The sequence below is a fragment of the Argiope bruennichi genome, chromosome 9, assembly GCF_947563725.1.
Source record: "Argiope bruennichi chromosome 9, qqArgBrue1.1, whole genome shotgun sequence".
NCBI lineage: Eukaryota > Metazoa > Arthropoda > Arachnida > Araneae > Araneidae > Argiope > Argiope bruennichi.
Window position 1 is genome coordinate 2,187,295 of NC_079159.1, and position 20,066 is coordinate 2,207,360.

At 32.9% G+C, this 20,066-nt stretch overlaps 1 protein-coding gene across 3 annotated transcripts; it reads right to left on the reverse strand.

Annotated features, from left to right (window-relative positions):
• Positions 1 to 446: 446 nt before the first annotated feature.
• LOC129984539 (putative methyltransferase DDB_G0268948) lies at positions 447 to 16,557 on the reverse strand. 3 transcript variants are annotated; one of them, XM_056094444.1, is made up of 7 exons: positions 16,432 to 16,557; positions 13,182 to 13,334; positions 11,962 to 12,122; positions 10,289 to 10,505; positions 8,334 to 8,431; positions 5,204 to 5,341; positions 447 to 684 (listed from the first exon to the last, which is right to left on the reverse strand). In XM_056094444.1, the coding sequence occupies exons 2-7, from the start codon at positions 13,290 to 13,292 to the stop codon at positions 573 to 575; spliced, it is 837 nt and encodes a 278-aa protein (XP_055950419.1). In that variant the 5' UTR covers positions 13,293 to 13,334; positions 16,432 to 16,557; the 3' UTR covers positions 447 to 572. The 3 variants fall into 3 exon arrangements, with proteins under 3 accessions (XP_055950419.1, XP_055950418.1, XP_055950420.1); XM_056094443.1 differs by lacking the exon at positions 16,432 to 16,557 and adding an exon at positions 15,997 to 16,423; XM_056094445.1 differs by lacking the exon at positions 16,432 to 16,557 and adding an exon at positions 15,657 to 15,977.
• Positions 16,558 to 20,066: the final 3,509 nt, after the last annotated feature.

Sequence of the window (20,066 nt, forward strand, 5' to 3'; positions counted from 1 at the left end):
ATTGGCATAATTTTAAAAAAATGGGGGAAATGGAATGAAAAAATGATTTTTATATAATAATATATATCCAAGTGACTAAAAAAAGAGTAAATGGTTAATTTTTAATTAAAATTTTGAAAAATCTTTTCTTGGTAAAGAACCTACTACAAAAGAATTAAATACTTGTCAAAATTGGTAGCTCTTGTGCCAGTGGTCTACGCTATGGAAGGTTTTGAGAACACGGCAACGCATCGCGCAGTTTACTGATAGTAGGCCAACTTATAAATATGGTCATATTTTTTTAAAAAATCTCACGAGAATCTGATAAAGATATTCATGTATTGCAGTAGCACTGCTGAAACTTTATTCACTAAAATAAAGATTTGCTTCAATTCATATTTTATTACTAAAATGTGATGCAAAGATATTTTTGAGAAATATAAATAACAAAAATAAGATTCATAAAAAAAAAAAAATTGAATAGTCATTTATTTGAACTCTTAACAGTTTATAAAATATGAAAGCTACATTTATGGAGGAATTGTTGGCTGCATGGATCTGAAATTTTGATATTTCTTTTATATTGGATACCATCAAACAAATGCACCATCTCTGGTTTTTCTGCAGAGGATTAGTTTATAATCCCGATACAAGGTGAGGGTATCTTTTGCAAAATAATTGCAAGAAGCTCCTATTTCGTACAGCCTGGAAAAAAACAAAACAAATTTACCTTTTTTTTTTTCCCCTCTTTTCTTCTTCTTTTTTATTGGAGGTATATTAGATTTGAGAGATACTTAAATCGGTCATTCTACTATAGCTTAATAATGATCAGCATTAGAGAAATAAAATTCCGTGAAACAAAGCATGGCCGTTTGTAAATAACGGAATAACATAGTGATCTTTATCCCACATTCGTTTCCTTTATCAGAATGCACGATTGTAAAACTGGTGTTTAATAATTAAATCACTTTTTCGCATTTCAGTGCCTTCAAGCATCTAGATAGACAGAAATCATCTGAAGCAAGAACAAAAATTTATAAAATTGTATCGCCAATATCCATTCCAGTTGGCCAATGTTGTGAATTGTCATTTGAAACTTGTGGTCGTGAGTTATCGAGTGGAATCTTCATGTCTATCGCGTACCATTCCAGCCTGTGTTTGTAAGATACGCTGTGATTTATAAAAAAGAAGAAAAAAATATTTTCCTTTATTTATAATCGCTCTATGCTCGAGGAAATCGTAGGAAAATCGCCCATCCGTAATCCCTAATCGATGCTGCGATTGATTCATCATGCGATTGACTCGACAGTTTGCGTCCCACTCAAAGTTTATTTAAACGAATTCCATCACCGCGTCCCTGGTCGCTTACCAGCAACAACAAAAAATAAAAGTAAACAGGAGCGAGGTGATAAAGGGCCAATGCTTTTCATGTACAAAATTTCAATTTTTTTTTTAAAAAAAATTTACTGAGCTACAGTGGATTGTAGATAGTTTATTTATTTTTGGCCGATATATGATGAATGTCACCTACAGCACAGGTTTATTCAGGAATCTGGAATAATTTTAAAAATCGCTTTTCCAAACAAAAGAAATTAGATACCTTTTGCAGATAAATGACGAAATGGATTGAAATCATAATTTATAATTTAAATCACCATTAAGGGCCCTGCAATGTGGGGGAGCGTTGCACTACATAAAATAAGACAGTGAATGGAGTAATTGTTTGCAAATGCTCAGTGTGCCGTTCTGTGCTCAAAAATATAACTGGTGAGGACCCATCCATTTTTGCAAAGGAAATAAAATTTCTATTGCTTATGTTCTTTCGGATGAAATTTAAAGTTGCTTCAGATTTCTGGATCACATGTGACGTCAATAATAATACCATTTTTAAATCGGATGAAGCTAGCAACTGCCACTCTCACTCCCTTGTCTATCAAAACATAAGATGAGTTTTTTAAAGAAGCCTCATTAAGAGGTTCTTTTAACTATTAAAGTAACAAATATTTTCCTCCACGAGAGTAATACTTCACTGTCTGTTTCTTTCCTCTTATTACAACCGTCATATTTAAACTCTGCTCTCTTCTGTATCCTCTTGACGATCTTGCATAATTTTCACTCTATCAAACATTTTATGTCAGGAAATGGAGAAGAATCGAGTGTGCATTTTGATCCTATTAGTTTTGACTGATTTAATTCAAATTTTGATAAATATATACTATTAGGGTGTCCCATAAGTTTCTTTCCTATTAGAAATAGGAAATGAATACAAAGTATTTGCTGTTTAAGATATTATTTATTTTGTTATATAAGAACCCTTTTGCTCTATTACCTTCTTCCATCTCTCAAGAAGCCTCATTATGCTTTCTTTACAAAATTTTTGTATTTTGGACAAGAAATGACCCTCTCTTATTTCAGAGAAGAGAAATTTTCAAGGTCAGAAAGAAGTAATAGTCAGATGGAACAAGATCTGGAGAGTATGCAGAATGCTGTAAAACATCCCAATCAAACTGTAACAGCTTCTCTCTTACAACTAATGCAATATGTGGTCTCGCGTTGTCATGATGAAAAACAACGCCTCGTCGGCTCATTATTTCTGGCCTTTATTATTATTATTTTTTTTTTTGGCAACTTTCAGTTGATGACAGTATTTTGTAATTCATTGTTTCACCTTGAGGAAGGAGCTCGTAGAAAATTAAGCCTTTCCGATCCCACTAAATGGACAAAAGAACTTATGGAGGGATATAGTCCCGACTTGGGGTGCAGTAGAGCTCTGATTCGACTGAAACCGATGACATAGACGGCTAATAGATAGGCCTGCATGTTTGCATAAGCAGAGCCAGATAAGGTCATTCATAGTGGGATGAGATACCTTATATTTTTCTTTTGGGATACCCTAATATTTTGATGCCAATATATGCTGCATTTCATCTAAATATCTCATTGTGAGTCTGAGTTATTTACATTCGTTCATATATCGATAGATAGAAAGTCTGCCCTTTGACTTCTTTAGTACAATATTTAACGCATATCTATATCTCGTGTGTAAAAAAAAAGCATGCTTTAAAATGTATACCTCATGCTTACTTCACTTGGGAGTTGTAACTTCTACTTTTCCAAGATTAGAATAAATAACAGGCAGTGAATATATTAGAAGATTTGGTCCAAAATTAAATACAAATGTGTCGATGAAATGTAGTATATAATTTAATCACATACCACATTTATTTGTTTTCTAGGACTTTTGAACAGACAGGCTTCTTTCTGACGAATAAAATACGTCTCCAGAGAACGGTAGAGAAAAACTAGTGAACATAAGAAAGACAACTTTTATGCATTTCAGGATACAAATAAACGATGTAAGCAAAATCTGCTCCAAAATGAATGGTAAAAGAAGGGCAAGAAATCTTTTATAAGAGTAACCATCACTGCATAATAGTTTTATCATATTCCCACTGCCTACTAATTATGAGTTATCCATGGCATTGGAGTTGAACAGATTCTGATAATTGCTATAAATAACTGTGTAATATTGATACAAGCATTGCTTAGGAATCGTGGGAGACTCATGATAGTATGTGTTTTATTTTGTACGGCACGAGATGGGCTTTGGAAGTTATCGTATCTTGTCTATGTAATTGTCCCTTACTGACCATAAGAGGAAAAGGTGTGCCACCTTCTAACATGGTTATCTTTGTTGAAATGCTGGTGATTGTGATGCCAAATGGGATAATTAAGTTTTACCAATATGGACCTGGACGGGTATAAAAACGTGTTAAATATCGGCAATTCTCAGACCACGATTGCAATTAATTCAAATATAACTTTTGTTTTATACCACTAGTAATAAGTAGTTTTAATTAATATCTTTATGTGAATATTTAATAATTTAGAAAATTTGTAAGCAAAAATTGTCATCGGCATTTCTCTGACCACGTGTTACGATGATCTTTATCCTTCTCTGAGCGTCTGCCTAGATGGGATAGCTCATTCCAATAGCCAGCGCAGGCCTTATCTTTCCATATATCATGCTAAAGATCACCCAGAGGGCGGAAAGACAGATGTTAGACTTGAGCAGATACAATGAGCCTTTGCCCAAATTGGGTAGGATTCAATGAAGATCGCCGATACTTGACCACGACATTTATTGCAACTTTCCTTGCACCCTAAATCTAGTGAACCCTATATTTGGAATCATTTATATTGTAGCTAAATATTCTAAATTTAATAGCTGTGTAATTTTTTATAAATGAAAACTTGCCACCAGTGCGCCACATACTCAAACATCGATGTCATTGATGCATATAAGATAAAAAGTATTTTTTATCAAAAGTTTTACATCTATTCAATTTTTCTTCTTTTTTGAGTACTTCATTTGTTTCAGCGTGAAGCGAGATACATTCCATGGGTAGAAAAAAAAAAGCCGAATTTAGAATCGTAAGGCGCCTTTAAACAAGAATTTAAAGATGGGGGCTGCCCTCTTAAAATTCCTAAATCAAATTTTTTTATTGATTTTAATTTAGTATCTAAATAAGCAATTTTTTAACAAATATTATGAAAACAAAAATAGTAAAGCATTTCATTGTGGGTCATCTTTAAAAGATTTTGTTTTAGCCTATATACAAATAAAAAAAATTGAAATGAGCTACAGTTATAAAATTTTAAACAATTTAAATACTCTATTACAAAGGCTGTCAGGGGAGTTGACTTGTGAGCGAATCCACCCAATGCCAAAAAAATTCTGTCACACTGATATGAAAGCATATTCGAAAACATGAAAAGTTTCAAAAGAATAATATTCTGAAATTTGCATGATATTTGGATTAAATGTCGCACATTCGACTGCATGATTCTTAAAAATCAAATGAAAGCACAAAATTAAAATATCTTGACAGTCATTTAATAATAATAATCTTGAAGCCTCCGGTACTTTTGAACAATTCCTAACTTGGCCAGTTTGGTGCACTTTTTCATAATGTTTTGCATTTTACTTTGCCTATCTGGTAATCCGGCTCTGATGATAGGCGTCTTTTTTTTAAGTGAACAGGAATGATTTAAGTATTCCGAGTTTTAATTCTGAGCCTTCTCTGTAACCATTAGCAATCTCAGTTTAGAATATTACTAGTAAATAGGTTTGTTTAAAAATTAATTTCAAAATATGATCTAAACATACAGAATAATCAGGTAAAAGGAAAACACTGAAAAAAAAAATAATAAAAAATATCACCTTCTTCGGAAGGTGTCGAGGCATTTCTCTGCCGCTTTTTGGTCAACCCTCATGAAGTTTTGGAATCCTGAAAAAGTGCTCACGTAATTCACGACATCCGACAGTGTTCCTTCAAAGGTGCAACGGACATCGGGACACCTAAACAAATCCGCATGGAAAAGATTCAGATTATTACAGAGAACACTAACACATTTCTAAAGCAATTTCGATTAAGAAATTTCAAAAAGCAAATATTCTAAAAATTAAAAAAAAAAAAAAAAAAAAAAAAAGGTTGGAAACAGCTTATTATTTGAAATGAAAATGTATTAATTAAATTTATTCTTATTCCAAAATTTCGAAAGTAAACAAGTTGTGGATGGAAGGATGTGTTTGTACCCTTTCTAAAGGAAAATATTCTTATTTCATGATTCAAAAACTTTATGAAATCATGGCAATAAAATGTCTAAAAGCAAAATAATCTCACAAGGGAAAATGTCATCCGTCATTACTTCTAAATGAAAAGGAGGTTCCAAACGTATACCCGAAAATATGTTCTGTTTCAAATATTTGTAAAGTGAAATCGCCAGTTGTATGAAAAAATCCACTCACTCATAAATCAATAGTAATCACCTGCAGCAACAGCAAATGTAATAATCCAAGAATGAGCAGCTTAAAAAATAAATAAAACATAATGTTTATCAAATTCAAATAAATAAAATGATTCAATAAATAAAATTAAATTCAACGTACTATCAACATCCTATCAACGTACAACCGATATTTACAGAAGAAATTTATTTTTCGAGTGACTTTTAAAGAGTGAATTTTTATCCAGATAAAGTGACAAGTGATATTTCAAAAAGTGTCACTACATTCCTTGAAAAAGAAAATGAAGACGGCGTTGCATGCATACTTTTACAATATCTTCCTGCGAAGCCCTTGAAGTTCCAATCATGAGCCATTGTGCCTTTAATCAATAGATAAGAGTTCTTCCTCAGCGCAAACTCACCACGATGGATAGACTTTGAAAAAGAATGGAATCCATTGCCCTGGAAATTTTACGTAAAACCCTTCTACTGCGGAAATCATGATGCAGAAAAAAAAAGCAATGTTATCGAAAATTTAAAAAGTAGTCTTCTATATTTTAAACATTAACTAAACAGTCCACGAAATCGTTCTAAAAATGTGTAAACACCCTCTGTATTTAATAAGACATGAAGACATGCCACTATTAGAAATTCAATTGCAAATCTTGAAAGAGTGAGTGACAAGGATACTATTGTCCTATTTTAGCATGAACAATCGATTGTCACTTTAGAAGTATTCAAATGATAAATGACAGAGGTGGCATTAAAACTGTAAAATTTTCCGTTTTAAAACTGTGAGCGAGACTATTTAGTATGAATGTCAAAATGGCATGTGTAGAGGAAGAAAGAGCTGTTTTTGCTGCCCGAAAATAGTTTTATTTACGGGGATTAAAAAAATAAAAAGAAATTCATATTCAAACTTTCCCTATCCGGGAAGAATTAAGTTTCTTTTAACACACCCTGCAATATATTTAGTCGACTAATAAGGAACCTATATATTACGCCTGATCAAAATCGCTTCAACGCTAATCCAATCCAACGCACCCTGATTATCGCTATTATCTTGGAGGAGGATTAGAGAATATTTAACCCACTATATGTTTAGTTGAGCTGGTTGAAACAAGTATTGAAAAAGCTTATTTCCTTTCTTCTCAGAAAAGCGCAAATATAGATCGCTTTCTTTGCGACTGTATTTTTATATGATCAATAAGATATATCTACTATAAATTTAAATAAAATTGCATTGACCTTAAGAAGTGATGCTGAAAAAACATGCATGTACATGCAATGCTCTGTCTTAATCCAATTTAATTAATTTCTTAAATTTTATCTTAAACTGTGCCATACTATTTTATTCTAAAATGTTCTCTTATTTTCTGATTAAAATCCACTTTCTTATATAATTATTACACGCGCTCTAAAAAATGACTGGTTCTCAATTCTCATGCTCCGAAAACTCTCCTCTCACGAAAAGATAAAAATCCTTAAAACCTATGGCATAATTTTGAAAGATACCTAAGATTCCCTTTCTCGAATCGACATCAAAGAAATCCCTAAAGAATCTCTTAGTAAAAGCACTAAGGGAAAACTTTTCGCACTTTTTTTATCTTGTGTCACTGTAAATAGACGCCTGACATCGATCCTCCCGGTGTACATATAGTGTCCTCTCGTTTAAAAATAAATTGAAGTTAAACTCTCAATTTATCTTCGTATCGGCCAAGCATTTGTAATATTATATTATATACATATAGATCTTTGTTAAGTAATACAAGCAGATTCAAAAATGTTTAAATAAACTTTAGGGATAAATCAAGTAGATAGAAACGAATCATTTTTTGTCTTTTGAATTTGCAATTGCTGCAAATTCAAAAGGGCTACATCTGCTGTGAATTAAGTAAAAGAAAAGGATATATCAAATGAAGTGAAAGACATAAGTATAATGGAATATAAATTCAAGAAAACATAACACGGTTCTATGAATAGCAGAATTACAAATCGTATGCAGCAAAGAAGATACGATGCATAAGTAGGAAGCAATATCAACAGCAAACATTCTGAGTATTAAAAGTAAGTGTTCAATAAATGTGCTGTCTGAAGCGATGCATGTACCCCTTAGTATTATTTTAATGTAATTTTGTTGTCGTGCTATTATGAATTTCTATTGCATTTAAGCTGTGTTTGATATTATATGTGGTGTATTTTTTTGTTTGTTTGTTTAATTAACTACAAAAGACCTGTGGTGAACATCCTTTATGCTTGCAACCCTTTGTTTAATATAAAAATGAATTGATCCAGTATGCTTGATCTACTCTTTAACTTTATCTAAGGATTTTTTAATCATTCTGCATTTCTGTATTACATACCACTAAATTGATATTCAAGTGAAAAAAATACTTTTATCCCATTTGCGCAACATAGCCAATTCTGGCTCTTATGCTATTTAATCTAAAGAAAGCAATTTCTGGCTCAATGCTCATTTTGTTTCTGTTTCTTGCGTTCTGATTTTTTTTCGATAAAATGAAAACGCTCTTCTGAGAATAAGGAATGGATCTGAGTAAGCTTACCTAATGACTTCTTCAAAAGGAAATTTGACATCTTTATAATTTTCTTTCATCAACTGAGTTTTGGACTGCAATGAATAAGGTCTCTTCGTCTCGTTATACTAAAAATAAAATATAATGTCGCAATTCAGACACTACACAACTGGACATTTTGAGACACTCTTCATTTTAATGTAGTGATTGTAATACAAATGGTTTATTTAAACCATTATGGAAAAAATGAGCGATATGGGGGAAAAAATGATTGACAAAAGTGTCTGTAACCTCTGTAGCGTAATTTTTAATTTCACAGTAGTATATGATTTCCGTAACGCAATAACATCATTACAAATTTTTATTAGAACCTTTAATTCTTTGACTGCTAGCTGCTCTAAACTGAAGCATTTCGTGTGAACGTCGTGGGACCGGCAATAGTGATCGCTAAGGAGTGAACCGATGCCTTGCGCCAGACACTCATATGCGGGCATAGGCCACGTCAGTGGTTATTGTTGGACGCATATATGCGCCCATAGCAGCCAATTAAACTGGATGAAATATTTATCGTCTTTAAACTATGATGCCAAACTAATTCACTTGCAAACAAGGTTGGAGGAAGAAGACTTCTAAAAAATGGCAACAGCGTCTGTCCGGTTAATTACTAATAAATGCTTATGTACTTAACAGTAAGTTTTTTACTTCGAAAATATTACAATTAGGTAACTTTTTTGAATAAATAATGGAACTTTTTTTTTTTACGACAATCACTGAGGGACCCTTATTTCACAAATTTCAGAAAGCTATTGATAATAAGCTAAAAATGACATCCTTCATTTACACGTTCCCCCAAACAATCGGAGGACCACCGGCATCAATGAAATGTTAAAAATGTTATTAAATTCTATTATGAAAATGATCGTTTCTAGATAATGGATAAGGACTATTGACTCGGATGTTTTTCTGGTAGTGGTTCGTAATTACAAGGTCTGTTTCGAAACAGATTTTATGTAACTTTAAATTGAAACGTTAATCTAACAAACTCAAACTATTAAATTTGTTCGGAGGCTAAATAATTAGTTCTGGAATCCAGTTTATTCTGGAAGGAAATGTGAATTCATGTTAAACCCAAATCTTTCCTGACTAAGGTCCTCTGAATACAAATATAAATCCCTCCTGGCTGAAAGTTCTTCAGTTACAGTCAGTACGCTATCTACAAACCTTAACCTTTTCCAGACCTAATGATCATTTTTTTAATAAGAAACGAATATTTAAAAACGATGTAGAAATATTATGCCTTTAAAATTATTCATTTCTTCGAGACTAAGTAATTAGAATTATTCATTTATATCCATATCAGATTGCCATATAGGAACATACAAATGCAATATAAGTGTGAGTGATGACATCTAATGGTTATAAAAAAGCAGATTATTCTGTGAAGCCAAATGGCATCATCAAGACAGAAAGCTTTAAACTAGTTATGTGTTAAGTATAATATATGCCGTTTTCAGTTCAGCAAAGGCTTTTTTAAATCATACGGATCAAATTGATTCCAAGTATACGTTGCATTGAACCAAAGGAAAAAGACAAAAGCCCCAAACATCAAAGCTTTTTGTAAACAAATTGGTATAAAGAATCTAAACATAAATACTGCGTTTTAAAACTTTTTACTAGCTTGCCATGATGTTGCATTTTGAAATTGGTCAATAATTTATCAATGATTTAAAAAAATAAATAAAAATTATCGATAATTCTTTTGACGAATAAAAATTTTCTGATTAAGTTTCTGTGTTCGTAACATACGCTATTCCTCCCCCACCCACCCAAAAAATGGGATAAAACTACCAATAACCAAATCTACCAATCAAGACCAATAATCAAAAGTACCTCGTCTTTCCATCGATTGGTCATTTCAAGTAATATGATTTAATGCCGAGGATTAATAGGTTTTACATCTAAGGTAAAGTCCAGCCTTTATTTACCTCTTCAAAGATCTTGTCGAACTGAACAGCTTTCAGTGGATCTTCAAAAAGAGGCTTCATGTTCTGATATCCGTAGACAGCCATGACGCCGTTTGTGCAAAGCACTCGCCTGGACTCTGGCAGGAAAGTGTCCAAGTCGAACCAGTGGAGGGCAGTTGCGGCCGTCAGCAGCTGCACGGAGCCGTCATCGAAAGGAAGTTTCTCTGCTGGACTAGAGCTGCACAAGAAAATCGCAACAATTACAGAAATCTCATAATTTTTTTAATGTTTTTATTTAACGTGACATTTTTTATGCTTGTAAAGTCTGAATCTTCAATTACTTCCCGAGTTCTAAATAGTAATAGGTATATTCATGACCTTTCTGGTTCTAAATAATCCAGGTAATACAAGGATTTAAAAGTTCTGAAAATTTATTGTTGTTTATCACACGAAATTTAATTTCATGTGAAAGACCATTGGCAGAGAAACTGATCACAAGAGTCTCAATATCCATAGCTAATCAGCTTAGCCAGCCAGTTGATTTAGAAGGAATCTTGATTGAATTGAATTTAAATTAGATTTTTTATACATAACAGCAACCATATATTCGTGTTGTGGGAAAATTTTGATTTCTGCTGATATTCTTCAAGTCCGTTTTGAAGCAATCACATGTAATGTACATTTCGATTTATTCAGTCATTACATTTAAAGGCAAAACTTTGCCTTTATACATTTTAACTATATTTTTGTTAACAGTTGATTTTATAATTGTTATATTATTTCATTCTTAAAGATAGCTTAATTAATCGATTGGATAATTTAGATATATTGATCGGCTGCTGGGACATATTATTGAAAAAAGTTTTATATGCAATTACTTAGACTTAATTTCACCTTCCCTTCCTTTATAATGTTTTAGGAGGGGGATAGATGGGAGAGAATATGAGGATTGCAATTTTAAAAAATGATGAAGAAGGTGCGCCGATTTAGGTATTTACTCTGGGCGCCATTTTTTGTAAGCGCGCCTTTAGTCACGGAATCCTGAAACGAACAGCACGCATTAACGGTTCCCAACCTACGGGCCATGCTGAAACGCTATTCAAGATTTGAAGTCAGAGAGACTTCTAGAATGATGATGGTCAATGCTCTCCGTTCGCCTACTTTACAAACAAATTCATCTTTGATTCAATTGTATCTATCAGTCACTGAATTTTTGCGCTGTTGTATCGTCTGATGTGAGTAATTATTCGCATTAATATAGATGACTGATTTCGGACTGTGCACCATATTAAAATTATAAATGACAATGCTGAGGAATTTTTAAATTTAGTTCCAAATATGAAATATTCAATGAGAAAGTATTGTAATTGTTAAAAAAAATCGAACTTGAGATTTTGATGTATCTTCATATGAGAACTGAAAAAAAGAGAGAACGAAACTTCCTGAGAACGAAAAAGAAGAAAAAACATTTTGGAATTAAGCTTGTCTGTTTTTATTGGAATTATGTCGCTCTAAGTTAAACGGAATGTAAAAATTATCGACGTTGGAAGTTAAAAACTGGGTATTCGGTTCAATTGTGTGCAACTGAATAGGGTTGCTCAAGGAAGAGGCTTTAGTAACGTATGAATGATGAAACATTTTATATCAAATAGTGCGAAAGAAACTATTGAAGAGAGTAGAATTTTTTGACTCACAGGTATGTGACATTGGGGAGTGACCTGGTCGCTTTTGCCTGTTCTATCTGCGCCTCACTGACGTCGGATCCGTGCACTTGTTTGAAGTAGGGGGCGAGGATGATTGTACTCTGACCATTCCCGCAGCCAACGTCCACGGCTGTCTCTAGAGGTTCCGGCACCTATAAAAAGAAAAAGAATTTAAAAAATTGCTATTGTTCAGCTTGAGCAATAGCAAATGATTGCGTACTTCTTGTGACAAGCAGACGCATGGATTATAAATTGTAATGACAAGAGTTGAAATTTGAATTATTTGCTATTATTCGTTTTGTTTTCGAAAGAACTTCTAAAATCTAGAAGCAAAATATCGCATCCGAGAGCGGTATTCGATTCCAACGAAAATCCACCGAATAAACGAATTCTGCTTAAAAAGTTAAACATTATCGCATTGTATAATACAAAAAAAAAAAATGAAGAGTGAATTAATGATTCAGATTTCATATACTCCATCAGTTTTTTTTTTTTTTTTAACCATACATCAAGAGGTTCGGCCTAAAATTGTTGCAATTTAAAAGCTCAGGGCCTTAATCTTTCATTTTTTGGTGTCTGATACTACGATTTCTATCTGTCTTGGTATTTGGTCTACGATTCCTTCTTCTGTTCTTATGTCTTTAATCTGAACAGCATTTTGCATTTCTGAACGATGACTTTCACGCAAGTGATTCAACAATGTCAGGTTAAAGGCTCGTCCAACTGCAGTTTGTTTTATGATATGCTACGATACCACGTGTCCCTTTACCTCTTCGAAAGTGCTCCAGTGGATAAAAGAAATTAAAATTCCGCGTCGCGTGGGACTAATATCACTTGTGTTGAGCATAAATTTACTTCATTTTTCCTTTTCCAAATGCAACTTAAATACGGAGAATAGATTGAGTGTGTGCTCACTATGAAGCAAGTGACTTAAAGAAGCGAGCATCTTATGTGTCACATATTACATAGGAAAAGAATGAAATACGTATTAAGACGTACGATATCTTCATAATATTGATTGTCATTAAGAATATCGAACGCCATAGAGAAGATATATAATAACTTGTGTTAATAGGGATAGAATCAAACAAATGCAGTTAGATGTTAGGTAGCATGGGTATTTACTTTTTTTTTTAATTATTCCATGACCTCGACGTCATAGGAATTGAGCCTGCATTTCATTAAGTAAAGAAAAAAGAGTAGTGTCTTACCTTTTCTTTTAAAAATGAAAGGATTTTCTCTATCACTTTTGTAGGAGTGTCTTTCCTATAAGAACTGTACAATTTAGCATGGTCTCTTCCTTCGAACAGTTTTTCCGACATGGCCGAAATGTGTTCGAAATGATACTAAAATTTTAAAAATACCTAAAACAAATAATTATTTTTATAATTATTCTTGTTTTAATGAGTTAACAAAGAAAACAGAAAAAAACATTCATAATTTTTCTCTGTTTTTTCCTCTTTTTTCAAATATACGCTTCTTAACAAATCTTCTATTAGCAAAATTTTCAATTTCTATTTTCTATTATCTATCTATTATTAAAATTTGAAAAATTATCAATTTTCTTCTATAAATAATTTAAAAATCAAATAGTTTTTTTTTTAATGTAGACTCAAAATTCATTTCATTTTAACAAGTTCACGGAGACATAATAAATAAAATATGCAGTTAATAACTAATAAATTTTATCTCTCATTTTCCCCCAACTGATCATTGATATGAAATTCTGTGTTACAATTGTTCTTTTTTACTTCTTACTACAGCTGTTTTCTTTATAATTTAATACGGTCAATTAACGAAAGATGTTTAATGTGTCAACTAAAGTAATCACAGACATTACTAGAATTATATTACGTTCTATAGCGTTTTATTTTACAATATCTTTTTTTAATATAAATATTTGATATTGAAAATAAATTTTGATGATAATTGACAACAGTATAGAAAATAACGCCACAACATAAATATTTGGAAAGCTAATTGCTGTGTTTGAAAAATTCAGCATTAAGATTTTGTACAAAGTATTTGATTAACGGTGTTTTCAAATTTGAATGAGAGCATAATCAAGTGAGTATATTGTGAACTTGCAATTCCCTTTTCATTCATCTTTTATCCATAGCCCACACCCTTCGTCGTTTCCCTTACTGATAAATTATGGGTGCATTAAAAAAGAAAAGAATTCAATTTCAGCCCTCAGGCGAATCATAGAATCGCCACCCCTCACGGACAGCTTTTATATAAAAATCCAGTTACAATAAGCTCATAATCTCCCCATTAGACTCTCAATAGTTTCTCCCAATTCTTCGCTCGACTCATCACCTCTACCTCTAAAGGCAACAAAAATCCTCCAAGCTGGCAACAGTTCTTTCGAATGCTTCGAAAAAGGGAGTGATTAGCCACTCCCCTTTTCTCCCCTCGTGCCACGCCCGAGTTAGTTTAGTTTAATTATATTAATGTCCCCTTTTTTTAAGCAACACTAGGGCTATTTTGGCACGGACCTCGTCATTTTGAACCATGGTCAAGCGATGAGGACGACACCTGAGCTGGCACCCCCTCACCAAACTTTCACACCACACCAGCCGGAGTGCCATGACTGAAGTTCAACCTTTGCAGACTCCATCCAGATCTCAAGCAGTCCATTTCAAACTAGCTGTCATTCATAAAGGTTTTTTTTTTTTTTTTTTTTTTTTTAGACTGCACATAACGGCATTACGCGCCGCAGGTACCATGAATCTTTTTTGTCTGCATCTGCGTCTCTGCATTATTTCCTTTTCGCAATTTGGTGGCAGCTTAAAAAAGGCATCTCACTTTTGACAGCAGAAATACTTACTTACATGTTACTAAAAACTTCACTCAATAAAATAAAAATAAAAAAAAACAAGGTAAATACTGAGCCCAACATGGCAACATAATTATATACGAATAAGAAAAATTAAATCTATGGAAAAAAATTACATGATGTACGCATAGTAGCTTAAAGGAAAATGGTATCTATGACACACAACTCAATATCAGCGGATATTTACACACGAAAATGAGTACTGATACAAAAAAATCATACTCTTCAAGAAATTCAAATACAATGCAGTACATAAAAAATATAATTGCAAGAACAAAACAGCCTAATTGTGCACTTAAATGCAAAATAACACATCCACGAACAATACAGAGCATTACATATCATTAAAAGCATAAGCAACCCCAAAATATGATTAAATAATTACATTAAAACATTCTATTGCTTTTAAACCATAGATGATATCATACAAAGTTTATTACATTATAATACAAATACAATATAATCTGAAGTCAGGGTAATATAAAATACAGAGTATTCCAACTGAGCCATTTCTCTAAAGTCCTCAATTTAATAATAACAATCACATGTCGGTATACCAGTGAGGATATACAACACTAAAACACCATTCAAAACTATAACACTTACAAAGCGGCATATGATGTAAAAGATAGAATAATAACACACAAACAAGAAAGAACCATCCCCTACCGTAACTACGTAAAACACTATGAAAGTCTAATAAAACATTGCAAATCACAGATTCTCCATCTATCACATTAAAAACAACAAGAGTGACACCAGAATAAATAAACTAATGCAATTTAGTCCTTCAATTTTAGAGAATCGCTCACTGTATAACGAATTTCTATGATTTCAGACAATTTACCCAGCAACAACCAAAATGATTCCATGCCGGGAGTTCGTCTTCTAGTGCATCTTCCATATTAACATAACAACTTCTGCGAACTGCACAGGAGCTGCAATGATGGCATTCGGAGTAGGGTGAATAATGGGCCATATCAAAAGAGGAACAGAGAGTGGAGGTCTAAAGACCGTCACCGAGATGGGAGTCACTCCTCCCACAGGTCTCGTAACTCAATTTCAGATCATTAACATATTGAGAAATTAATAATCCAATCATTTATTCGTGGATTTTTCATTCGCGAATTCGCGATTCCTCCTTCTCCCATCGTAACATTCATAAACACAAAGAAAGCTCCACTTACGTACTAGAACGGCCAGTAAAATGGAATGACTAGATCTCCACGAATAATAATGCAGGTATTAAGAAACACACAAATTAGATTATTACGGATGTTTCATGCATCCAATCCTCACAAGAATATAAACCCGTAACCGGAGATCGGATTGTTAATGAGCCAAATTAATAAATTACTACTTGTATGGAAACTTCGAGAGGAAATCCTAAGCCCTCAGAAGATGTGAAGTGTTGAAGAAAAAAATCCACATCTTTTATACTGTGAATGAAAGCATGTTGTCATCATTTCAGTCATTTATGCCTATATTCCTTTACTTTGTCATTTATCAAATTCTGAGTCTGAGGGAAAATGCATTTACGTTTTATGCAAGAATTCGTAAATTTCACTCCTCTACTTGTCATGAAAACTAATAAAATAAGTAATTTTAGATCTAAAAGGTACCTTTTCGATCACTCAAATAACAAAGTCAGTACAGTGTTAACTCAGAATCTTAATCAGAGGAACTAGATAATATAAACTCGATCTACTTGTCCGCGACCAAGGAAAAAAGTTATCTGTTTATACAAGTGAAATGATTCCAGACGCTTGTAATCTATGACGAAAGCTTGACGTCACACTTGATCTGACGAAATCATTTCGTTCGCGGAGAATAAAAGATGACGTAACTTCTAAGAGCAGACCGAAATCTCTCGACCGTTTGCTTTTTTTGAAATGCCGTCGCATTTTAAAAAGTTATAAACATTTGTGATTCGACAGATTTATGATGAACAAATTAATTTAATTTAATTAACAAAGAAAATATTCATCTCGGGAAAATATTTATTTGTTAGAAATTATTCGAATTAGATATGCGGAAACAAAATGTTAACTCTTAGTTGACAAAAGAGATGTGTCTGAAGCCAGAAAAGAAAGTAACGATTTTACTCATTCAGGGAACAATTATTTGCTTAAAATTATAGTCTGCCGATAATATGTTGTAAATCAAAAAATGCACCTTTTAAAAAAATGTTTACTTAAAAATTATTTTGATAGCTATGATTAGAAATAACAATGAAATACAATGTGTGTATTATACTAAGTTAAAAAAAATTTCGTTTGGTTAGTAAATGATTTTATTCTAAGAAAAATTCTAAATTTTTCTGTCTCTACTTTGACATTCAGTCCTAACTGGTCGATGAATACACAACTTTTAAGATTTAGTTCACGAAACTATTTAATTAGATACAATATAAATTTATTTTAACAGAGGATTCGACCTTCCTTCGGCATTTTTTTTTCGGCTCAATTCACAGATTTCATATTTCTCTGCCCTAACAGAAACCAAAAGCCATTTTATTTTCCCTCCTAAGAAAAAGATTTTTTCCCCCCTGATGCTTACAAGCATTTAATCATGAATGTCAGGATATAATTCCTGTTTTCGTATAATTGTTTATTTTAATTTTTTTTAAACAAAGTAATTGAATTTTCTTAGAAATCGGGGGGGGGGAGAAATTGTAAAAGAATAAGCTAATTCTGAATTTTAATTTTACAACACTCTGGATGTGAATTGTAGTCTTTAAGCATAGAAGCGTTCAGTTTATGTCATGCATCAATTCAGGATTACCATGTTTATTAGATACAATTGCTTTTCTTCCTCTAAAATACTTGGCTCTAGAAATTTTTGATTTTAAATTTGATTTTAATTTTTTAACTTTATTTTCATCCATAAAATTTAGAATGATTCTTTTTATTTATTAGATTGTTTTTTTTATAATTGCTTTAAGCTTATATACAAGTATCAAACAAATCAAGTCTGTTAAATGTTTCTCTTAAGATTATTTAGCATATTTTCCAAAGGGAAGGACCCTCAATATAGAGATGAGAAGTTACCTGTTAAGTAAGCGACTGCTCGCTTTTCTAGAAGATACAGGAATGGTGGAGCTATTATCATAATTGAAGACGGGTCATTCGTTCCTGTGGCATGTGTTTATACATTGGCCGGGAATGGTCATTTTTCATCCGACCACAGTATCCATGTTGCTATCTGTAGTCACTGAATTATATCGCATGTTTTCAAGCCAAAGACAATATTTGTTTTAAATAAAAAATATCATTTACTGCATCCTCAGTATTGGGAACTTCAAATCTGGGAGTGAGAGGTTAATGGTCAAGTAAACGGTTCTCGCTTCTTTTGTGAGCATATCAGTGGTGATGTGGCTGTATGGATACGTCCATGATAGAGAGACATAACACCTACAGTAGAGATTGATGCTTGGGACGACGGGAGCTATTCTGTACTTGATTGCAGCATCCACGTTACTATTTTCGATGATTCTATCATTCAAACTTACACCAGATCAAATCGGATTGATATCTTTCTGAATGAAATCATTAAATTCAACGTAATGATTTATTTCATTTCAATCTGAAATGATGTAAAGTTTAAAAGATGCTACGCACGGCTAAATGTGAATAGAAGGACATTTTTTTAATCACGCGCATGTGTGTGTGTGTGTGTATATAATAAAAAAATTAAATATGCAAACGAAATGTTGGTTAATGAGTGAATCAAGACAAACTGAATTTAAAACGAATACCAATTAAATTCTAATAAAATTGTTTAAATCCCTGTCATTTTCTGTCATCGACAAAATACTTCGAACATGTCATTTTGACGAATATCCACTTTCAGATCCTCATGAGTCCGAAAAATATATTTTTTGGAATGACGTCTTTTCACTATGTCTATGAATATGATAATTAAAATACTTTGAGTTGACAGATGAAATTTGGTATATGGTTTTGACATCCAATTTGCAAATTTCTACGAAATTTTGATCGAAATTCTGTCAAAAGAAATCTGACCGAATTCAAGGTAATATGATATCTTCCAAAGGCAAAAAGCCTGCCAGATGCCATCTGGCACGTAGATTTAATATCCGAAATGTAGATCCGCATCAAATATTAAAACAAGGAGAAGTCGAGGGACGGATTTCTATCGAGCAAAATCCATTCTCAAGAAGTTTGTCTGCCTGCCCGAGGACAGATAATAACTACAAAACGTAAAGAATTATGTGCATCAAATAGGCTTTGATGATTTAGCGTTGAAACGATAAATATGTATCCATTTTTAACTAAATACGTATAAAGGTTGACCATCTGTCTGTCTGTACTTTTGCACGCATGCCAACATGGTAACTCAAAAATGCAGTTATTTAAATAAATGAAATTTAATATGCGATCTTGGTTTCAATCGATCGAAAAAAGAATCCAAAAATCGTTCGGGTGCTTTCGCTTTTTAACTGCATGCGAGCAATTTATCGCCAAAGCTCACATTACAAGTATTATTATTCGCATGCGATTGATAATACACAGATCATTTATTAGAAAGTTTCGGGGAGATCATTTCCGATGAGTGTTTTTTGTACTACGGATTCGAGATTTATTCGTATCACCGTTTACAGTCTAAACCGTCAGATCTACAGTTGGTGCGGCAGTGAGTTTTATAAGGTAGGGCATGTGTTGGAGTTGCGGTTTACTATTGCTTATAATATCTTTCTCCAACATAAAATTTAGTATCAAATAAGGAGCCACGTTCTTCACAACAGAGTTTCTCATGTTGTATCAAAGCATCAGCTGTAGCAATAGTGCTTATTGTTTTTTTTAAGTACAAAGTACCATAGCAACTGGAGTTTTTTTATATATTGTTTTTCATGGAATGAAATAATAGCACAGATCTTCAACTGGTGTGGAAATCTGAAGCACCCTCTTTTTTGCGTTTATACAATAATTAATGGTAGATTAATCCTTTGTATTCCTGGCTCGCCGTTACGAAGGAATAAGCGTTTTCACATTCTTATTAGATAGTCTATAATACTATAATCGTCTGCCACCGCCTATAACGCTGGGCGATGTGCCATTCCCCCCATATCTTCGCCGTTGTTTTAATTTGATCCCAAATGCCTTTCGCCCTTCCGGAAATCTTAATGCCATTCCGACCTACTACGCAACAGAATGTATTCTGACTTCTTCTTTCCACATGACTTAGCCAACATATGGACTAGAAGGAGTTTGGTTCCGTAGTGTTGCCTCTTCCC